This window comes from Neopsephotus bourkii, unplaced genomic scaffold, assembly GCF_033783945.1.
Source record: "Neopsephotus bourkii isolate Nb327-2 ecotype Australia unplaced genomic scaffold, CSIRO-AGI_Nbou_v1 NB_1770, whole genome shotgun sequence".
NCBI lineage: Eukaryota > Metazoa > Chordata > Aves > Psittaciformes > Psittacidae > Neopsephotus > Neopsephotus bourkii.
In genome coordinates, this window is record NW_026902244.1 from 1187699 (window position 1) to 1196868 (window position 9170).

Here is a 9170-nt window from a genome sequence, read left to right on the forward strand (position 1 = left end):
GGAGACTAACAATAGACTATCGTGGCCTGAATGAAGTCACACCACCATTAAGTGCTGCCGTACTGGACATGCTAGAACTTCAGTATGAATTAGAGTCAAAGGCAGCCAAGTGGTATGCCACAATTGATATTCCCAATGCATTTTTCTCAATTCCTTTGGCAACAGAGTGCAGGCCACAGTTTGCTTTTACTTGGAGGGGTGTCCAGTTCCCTTGGAACCGACTGCCCCAGGGCTGGAAACATAGCCTTACCATTTGCCATGGACTGATCCAGACTGCACTGGAACAGGGGCAAGCCCCAGAACACCTGCAGTACATTGATGACATTATTGTGTGGGGTGATACAGTAGAAGAAGTCTTTTGAGAAAGGGAGGAAAATAATCCAAATCCTGCTGAAAGCCGGTTTAGCCATAAAACGAAGTAAGGTCAAGGGACCTGCACAGGAGATTCAATTTTTGGGAATAAAATGGCAAGATGGACGTAGACAGATCCCCACAGATGTAATCAACAAGATAACAGCAATGTCTCCACCAACTAATAAGAAATACAAGCTTTCTTGGGTGCAGTGGGGTTCTGGAGACTGCACATCCCATATTAGTTTGATTGTAAGTCCTCTCTATTATGTGACCCGTAAGAAGAATGATTTAAAATGGGGACCTGAGCAACAACAAGACTTTGAGCAAATTAAACGCAAGATAGTTCATGCAGTGGCCCTTGGACCAGTTTGGACTGGGCCAGATGTAAAAAATGTATTGTACACCGCAGCTGGGGAGAATGGTCCTACCTGGAGCCTCTGGCAGAAAGCTCCAGGAGAGACTCGAGGTCGACCCCTTGGCTTTTGGAGTCGGGGATACAAAGGATTTGAGGCAAGCTATACCCCAACTAAAAAACAGATACTGGCAGCCTATGAAGGGGTTCGAGCTGCTTCGGAAGTGATTGGCACCGAAGCACAGCTCCTCCTGGCACCCCGGTTGCCCATGCTGGGCTGGATGTTCAAAGGCAGGGTCTCCTCTACGCATCATGCAACTGATGCTACATGGAGTAAATGGGCTGCACTAATTACACAACGAGCTCGAATAGGAAATCCCAGTCGTCCAGGCATTCTAGAAGTCATCATGGACTGGCCAGAGGGCAAAGATTTCAAAATGTCACCAGAGGAGGAGGTGATGCGTGCTGAAGAGGCCCCACCATATAATCAGCTGTCAGAAAGTGAAAAGCAGTATGCCTTGTTTACTGATGGGTCCTGCCGTATTGTGGGAAAACATCGGAGATGGAAGGCAGCTGTATGGAATCCTCGACGACAAGCTGCAGAAACTGCTGAAGGAGAGGGTGAATCGAGTCAGTTTGGCGAGGTGAAAGCCATCCAGCTGGCCCTGGATATTGCTGAACGAGAAAAGTGGCCAGTACTTTATACTGACTCATGGATGGTGGCAAATGCCTGTGGGAGTGGTTGCAGCAATGGAAGCAGAGCAACTGGCAACGTAGAGGTAAATCCATCTGGGCAGCTGCACTGTGGAAAGATATTGCTGCCCGGGTGCAGAGCCTGGTGGTGAAGGTATGTCATGTAGATGCCCATGTACCCAAGAGTCGGGCAACTGACGAACACCAGAACAACCAACAAGTGGATAAAGCTGCTAAGATTGAAGTGGCTCAGATGGACTTAGATTGGCAACATAAGGGTGAATTATTTTTGGGCTGGTGGGCCCATGACACTTCAGGCCATCAGGGCAGAGATACAACATACAGATGGGCCTGTGATCGAGGGGTGGACTTAGCAATGGAAACTATTGTCCAGGTTATTCATGAGTATGAACACTGCACACAGTCTCTCCTGCTCTGGAAGACTGATACAAGAGATGGAGCCTGACATTATGGAACAGGTGGACTCAGCAGCTTTACAGGGACTAGTCCACGCACTAAGATAGGAGTGCACTGAGATTAGAGTGATGGTATATTGAAAATGTAGCATCTGAGCATGACGTGAATGGTATGGAATAAGGGGTGGATAACGTCCTGGGTTTAGCAGTAGCAGTCATTTTTCTCTTTCTTGGTAGCTGGTGCAGTGCTGTGTTTTGACTTTCACCTGGGAACAGAGCTGATAAAAATGATGTTTTGGTTTGGCCAAGGACTCTGTGAGCCTCATGCTCTGCCAGGGAGGAGGGGAAGCCAGGAGGAAGCAGAGACAGAACACCTGACCCAAACTGACCAAAGAGGTATTCCATACTACAGCACGTCATGCCCAGGATGTAACTGGGAGTTAGCCGGAAGGGCTAGGTGGACTGCAGGGTTGGAGAAGGTATCGGTTGGTGCTTGGTCGGGCTGGGGGGGTGAGTTATCGGTCACCTGGTGATGAGGTGTTGTATTCTCTTCCCTTGTTATTTCCTTTATCATTACTATTATTGGTGGTAGCAGTAGTGATTTGTGTTATACCTTAGTTACTAAACTGTTCTTATCTCAACCCGTGCAAGTTGCATTCTTTTTGATTCTCTTCTCCATCCCTCCGAGAATAGGGGGAGGGCAAGAAGTGGGGGGAGTGAGTGAAAAGCTGTCTGGCTGGGGTTAAACCACGACACTGCCCCAAAACCTCCAATCAGCTCCCTCCACCGGCTCTCCCCTTCTTCATCTATGAGGCCTCATTCTCCTAGAATGAAACTGCTTTCATCCTCCACAAGCAGGGTGGTCAATGTGAGGGGGAGACACCAGGCTTTGCTCACAGAGTATCAGACCTCACTGCTCCCCACACTCACCACCTAGGGCCCCCCACGCCTGTGGGTCTGCTGGTGCCGGAAGAGCGCTGAGCTCTCTTTGAAGCCCTTCCCGCACTCTGCACAGACGTAGGGACGCTCCCCAGTGTGGACGCGCAGGTGCTGAATCAGGTGGCCACTCTGCCGAAAGCTGACCCCACAGTGGGCACAGGCATAGGGCTTCTCCCCAGTGTGGACCCGCTGGTGCCGGATGAGCTGCATGTTGTCAGAGAAGCTCTTCCCACACTCAGCACACTTGTAAGGCTTCTCCCCAGTGTGCACCCGCTGGTGCCGGACAAGCTGCGAGTTCCCGCAGAATCTCTTCCCGCACTCGGCACACTTGTAGGGCTTCTCACCAGTGTGGGTTACCTGGTGCTGGATCAGTGTCGAGCTCACACTGAAGCTCTTCCCGCACTCAGAGCACTCATAGGGTTTGTCCCCGGTGTGGACCAGCTGGTGCCGTGTCAGGCTTGAGCTCACGCTGAAGCTCTTCCCGCAGGTCCTGCACATGTAGGGTTTCTCCCCAGTGTGGACCCGCTCGTGTCGTGTCAGGGCTATGGACAAGCTGAAGCTCTTCCCGCAGGTCCTGCACTCATAGGGTTTCTCCCCAGTGTGCACCCGCTGGTGCTGGATGAGCTTCGAGCTCTGGGGGAAGCTCTTGCCACACTCAGCACACTTGTAGGGCTTCTCCGCGGTGTGGACCCACTGATGTCGTGTCAGGGCTGAGCTCACGCTGAAACTCTTCCCGCAGGTCCTGCACTCGTACGGTTTCTCCCCAGTGTGCACCCGCTGGTGCAGGATGAGCTGAGAGTTCCCACAGAAGCTCTTCCCGCACTCAGCACACTTGTAGGGATTCTCCTCGGTGTGGATTACCTGGTGCTGGATCAGCTTTGAGCTCACAGTGAAGCTCTTCCCGCAGGTCCTGCATTCGTAGGGTTTCTCCCCAGTGTGCACCCACTGGTGCTGGAGGAGCTGTGGGTTCCCAGAGAAGCTCTTCCCACACTCGGCACACTTGTAGGGCTTCTCCCCAGTGTGGGTTACCTGGTGCCGGATCAGCTTCGAGCTCTCTCTGAAGCTCTTCCCGCACTCGGAGCACTCGTAGGGCCGTTCCCCTGTGTGGATCCTCTGGTGATGTATGAGATGTGACCGGTGCTGGAAACTCTTCCCACATTCGGTGCAGGAGAAGGGTTTTTCTACAGTGTGGATTCTCTGATGCTGGATGAGGTCGGAGCTCACCTGGAAACTCTTCCCGCAGTCCCCATCTATCGTCAGTCTCCCCATGGAAGGGTTTCTCTGCTGGATAACATCCGGCAGCATCCTGAAGCGTTTTCCACACACTGTTGCTCGGCTTTGCCTCTTCCCCAGAGATCTCTGAATCCTTTCTGACCTGCGTGGGAGAACAGGGTTCTGTGCAGGACCCTGGGAACTGTTCGCCTCAGACAGTCCTGAGCATAAACCCTTGGGCTCCGCTGGCCTGGGGATGCCTTGACTGGCATTGTCTTCATTCATGCTCACAATCTCATCTTCACCTGCAATAAAATGAGAATCCAGACAAGTCACAGGCAGGACTGGAAGCTTTGACAGGGCAAATCCCAAGGGGCCAAATGCCAAAAATTCAGCAGACAGATTGACTTTAAGTATAAAACATTCTGGTATATCCTGCGTTCAGGACATGGTATTTCCTCCAAACTACACAGTGGATTTTTCAGAGTGTTCACAGGAGCAAATGCTGTAAATTGCCCAGCATGCCTCACCAGAACCTGAATCTACTGAAATCACTGGCATATTAGAGGCAAAAGTTTACTGCTTATATGGGAAAGATGCTTGCTCTTCCAGGATGTTGTACCTGAAAATCATAGAACCACAGAATGGTTTTACCTGGAATGTGCCTTACAGATCACATCCAGTTCCAGCCTCCTGCCACATGCAGGGACACCTTGCACAAGACCAGGCTGCTGCAAGCCCCATCCAACCTGGCCTTGAACACTGCCAGGGATGGGGCAGCCACAGCTCCTCTGGGCAACCTGTGCCAGAGCCTCAGCACCATCACAGGGAATAACTTCTTTCACCTTTTCTACATCTCCGCTCTGTCAGTTTAAAGCCATTCCGCCTTCTCCTGTTCCTACTTGCTCTTGTGAATAACCCCTCTCCACATTTCCTGCTGGGCCCTTTAGGTGCTGGAAGCTGCTCTAAGATCTCCCCAGAGCCTTCTCTTCTCCAGGCTGAACAAACCCAGCTCTCTCTGCTTGTCTCCATAGGATGTTACTAGAAGTTGAACTTGGAACTCAGAGGAAGGCCATAAAGAACATCAATGTTCAGCAGAACATTACTTGGGTTGCAACAGTATCTCTCTGCTCTTGTGCTGCTGGTACTGCAGAGAAAGAGAAGATACACAAGGCATGAGACACGGATGCCTCCTGAAGCCTGCCTTATGCCAGTCTTAGAGCTGAAGCAAATTAACTTTATGATTTCACTGGTGCAGAACAAATCCTTTGTACGTGCAAGATTGTGAGTGAAGATCCCCTATGGCTGGTTCCAGATCATGCACTGAGGAAATCCAATGCATGCAGAAGATGAAGGTAGGTAGAAGTCAAATAAACGCTAGCTGAACAGTTATGAACTGCTCCTGGGACACAGGCAATGAACAGATCCCTGCCCTCTTATGTACATAAAGTCTTGCAGAAGCGTTACTGGTACGAATGTTCCCTGCGCAGACCCAAGGTCACCTGAAAGCCTGTTCAAGACAAAGGGCTTTTGTTGATTCCTTGTGCTGACCTTGAAAAAGCCTTCACAAGTTTGTGACAATTAAGTTTTCTATGGTGTTCTATACTTTTGGGGGAAGATCAGGAGTGTCAAGCTTCTTTTTACAATTATTGTCATGGCTCTAGCACTTCTACAATCATTTCTGTTACTTCTCAGCTACTAGGTACCTTCACTGGCATCTAGGACATGCTGTCTGTAAAGGCTTTGATAAAACCAAGATAGGACCCCACTGGAAGTATTTCAAGTGAAAGTAGAGCAAGTTCACAATGATGAGGAATACTAGAAGCATAAGGCTGAACTGGCAAAAGTGAATATGCAAGAGAGACACGAAGAATGTGGCTCTTCCTCAGCCCTTGCCAGTTTAGGTTGATGGCAAGACCTCTGATATGCCCAAGACTGCCAGTGATATAGCTACAAGGCAAGATCCAGGTAAGCAGAGAAAAGGGACATGTGGGGTCCAGAGGCATTCTCGAAAGACATTCATCCTTCACCAAAACTGGTAAAGAAGCTAAGCTGCTCTGGCATGAATGAACCTGACAGGGTGGTAAGGAAGGGAAAAGGGAGGTGCAAACATTTGCTGACGATTTTGTGTTCCTCAGGGCTAAAACCACACAGGCTGACTACGAACTGTGGCAGAGCCTTGAGATACTGACCAACCAGGTGACAGGGGACGGTCACTGCAGGTAAACAAAGACCTTCAGAGGAGAACAGCCTCTACAGCTTGCACTTACACCAGGCTGGGCCTAGGATGTTCTTGATATCATTCAGGAATAGCACCTTGGAGTCTGAGCAGCTGGATGAAAACTGCAGCGCCTAGGCACACAACACAGCCAGTCAAGCATCAATGAGTGCTGGGGGGAAAGAACAGAGAAGAAAAGAGAAGGAAATTCTGTCTCGCAGCTCAAACCCCACATTCTGACTGTGTGCAAGGGGGAGGACGGATCCCCCATGTCAGAGACACTCTGACAGAGCTGAGGAAGACAGAGGCATGACAGGAACCATCAGAGGCACAGAACAGATCCTGTATAGGAGAGGAGTCAACTGCCCATTCTGCTGGGAAAAGGTACAGCTGATAGGGGTATCACAGAGGACTGTAAAAACACAAGTGGCCTGTGGGGTGGTTTGGCATCTATCCTGCACCATCTGTTCTAAATTAAGAACTCCTGCCAGCAGTAAAAGGCACTTTCAAAGCAAACTAAAGGAGGCAGCAATTCATAAATCACCTAAATAAGCTGGGGAACTCCTTGCTGCAAGCTGCCATGGATGCTACAATGTGCGCAGCTTGAGAAGGCAAGAAGAGAGATCTTGAGACGTTATGTGCCTAGTTCAGGAGCTTCTGAAGCCACAGACGCCTCAGGCCTGTGAAAGGATACAGGGACACATCACTGCTTGTCTGCCCTTCTCTGGGTCTTGATCAGGGGCTGGGCCTGGTGCCTGCTGTATGAGGAAAGGCCGAGAGAGCTGGGCTTGTTCTGCCCAGAGAACAGAAGGCTCAGGGGAGACCTGATCACCACAGTCCAGTATTTAAGGGTGGCTATGAAGAAGATGGAGGCTCCCTTTTCACAAGGGGTCCCATGGAAAAGACGAGGGGTACAAGTGACTCCTGGGCAGATTCTGGTTGGACACAAGAGGAAAACTTTTCCCAGTGAGAACACCCAGCCATTGCAATAATCTCCCCAGGGAAGAGGTGCACTCCCCACTGTTGGATGCTTTAAAGACTCAGCTGGACAGGGCACTGGGACATCCAGTCCAGGTCATGCTTTGCCTGGAAAAGTTGTACTGGATGATCCTTGAGATCCCTCCCAGCCTGGTGGCCTGTGGTGCTATGAATACCGTTGTCACAGGCAGCAGGTGAAGCTGGACAGGCCCTGCTCCAACCCAGCACCGCCGCCCTTCTACATTCTGGGGGCGCTGGTGCTCCCGCAGCACTCTTTCTCATGACGGGTTCACACTCATGGCCCTTACCTGAGGTGCCGCTCAGAGCACTCTTCCCTTCGCAGGAGCGGGGACGGGACAACCGCAGTTCCTCCTTCTGATCCATGTGCATGAGCATCTCCGGCTCCGCTCCGGGGGCCTGCTCCGGGGAAAGAAACGAAGAGGGTCAGGCGAGCTGGCCTTTCACCGACCGCTACCAGCGGCGCGGCTCGGGAGCTAGCGGCTCCGCGCCGAGCAGGCACCCCGGCTCCACGAGGCGTGCAGAGGAGAGCAAAGGGCCCGCAGCACCCCCTGCCAGGGAAGCTCACGCGGCCGCGGTGGGCGGGCTTCCGGGCCAAGCCCTACCGGGTCAGGCCCCGCTCCCTGCGGCCCGGCCAGGCCCGCCCTCAGCGGCTGGACCGGCGCACCAGGGGGCGCTGCCCCGTGACGGCAGCGACCAACGGCGGGCGCTGCCTTCGCCTCCAAGGCCGGAGGAAGGTGACGGCGCTGGGCTGCCGGTGGCGATGGTGCCGTCCTACGGCGAGGCTCCCCCCGCGGGCCTGTCGGTACCGAGGGATATAAGGAAAGCGAGTGCCTGGAAAACATAGGGTTAAAATACTTTTAGCTTAACTTAGGTCTAAGATGGAGAACAATGTTTGCGGTGTAAGTCTGTGGTGTCATAACAGAATTTAGTAGTCTTACTAACGTGAGTGAACTATTTCTTACCATCCTTCTAGTTACCAGTTAGTCTGGGGACAGTGACTCCCGAACATCTGCTAGCTTAGGATACTCCTTGTCTGCCCATCCTGTTCTGCTTGCAATATTTCCTGCCCTTGCCTTCCTCGGGTATGAGAGGATACTGGACTGCCTGGAGGGGTGTCTGATTGGCAATCCCCACTTTCCTCTTGTGGTGGTTCCTGTCTCACAGGTGGTTTATTGTGATAAACACATAAATGTATTGGCTTTTGCAAATCAGAGGTGTCGTTATGTGTGACTTTCGTGCAAAATTTATTGCCTCTCAAGCTAGCAGATGTTCCGGAGTCACTGTATCCAAACTGATACTTAGAAGGATGGTAAGAAATAATTCACTCATTACAGGGATGAAAGGAAACAATTCACTCTTGTTATTAAGACTACTAAATTCTGTTATCACACCACAGACTGACAACCCAAACATTGTTCTCTATCTTAGACCTAAGCTAAAAGTATTTTAACCCTATGTTTTCCAGGCACTTGCTTTCCTTATATCCAGTCCCCCTTTTCTTTTACCTTTGCAAATTCCTTTGCTATGTATCATGTCACAAGTAATCAGTGTTAAAACAATTAGTATTAATATTTCTGCAACCAGTTGCCTCAAACAGGAGAGATTAGGTAACCATGAAGTTAACTTTTTCCATATTTCTCCTCGGGGAGGTAAGCAAAAACCCTTGCAATCCCTTCCTGCCTCCCAGTTGCCCTTGAATAATGGGTATGAGGTCTTGGGCCAGGTAAATGGAGATGGAGGGCTAGATCTATCTAGTGAGTCACCTAGGGCTTGTCACTCACCCTCATGCCTTAGAACTTCTTCAACCAAGAAGAAAATAAGAGTAATTGTGGTGGGTGACACCCTTCTGAGGGGAACAGAAGGGCCCATTTGTCAACCAGATCCATCCCACAGGGAAGTGTGCAGCCTGCCTGGGGCTCAGATTAGAGATGTTAAAAGGAAACTCTCTGATCTGGTGCAGCCCTCTGACTACTATCCACCGCTGTTT

General features: G+C 50.9%; 1 protein-coding gene across 2 annotated transcripts; it reads right to left on the minus strand.

Moving 5' to 3' along the window:
• Window positions 1-2574: 2574 nt before the first annotated feature.
• Window positions 2575-7737, minus strand: LOC133226211 (zinc finger protein 501-like). 2 transcript variants are annotated; one of them, XM_061379458.1, is made up of 3 exons: window positions 7471-7624; window positions 6729-7039; window positions 2575-4271 (listed from the first exon to the last, which is right to left on the minus strand). In XM_061379458.1, exon 3 carries the CDS (start codon window positions 4249-4251, stop codon window positions 2749-2751), a length of 1503 nt encoding a protein of 500 aa, XP_061235442.1. In that variant the 5' UTR covers window positions 4252-4271; window positions 6729-7039; window positions 7471-7624; the 3' UTR covers window positions 2575-2748. The 2 variants fall into 2 exon arrangements, with proteins under 2 accessions (XP_061235442.1, XP_061235441.1); XM_061379457.1 differs by lacking the exon at window positions 6729-7039 and having other exon boundaries at window positions 7471-7737.
• Between the last annotated feature and the right edge of the window lie 1433 nt (window positions 7738-9170).

Excerpts from the sequence above, each read along its gene's own strand:
- LOC133226211 (XM_061379457.1), bottom strand. The coding sequence starts at position 7,558 with ATGCTCATGCACATGGATCAGAAGGAGGAACTGCGGTTGTCCCGTCCC. Across the intron at positions 4,272-7,470 it reads TGCTCTGAGCGGCACCTCAG|GTGAAGATGAGATTGTGAGC; the intron begins GTAAGGGCCATG and ends ATTTTATTGCAG.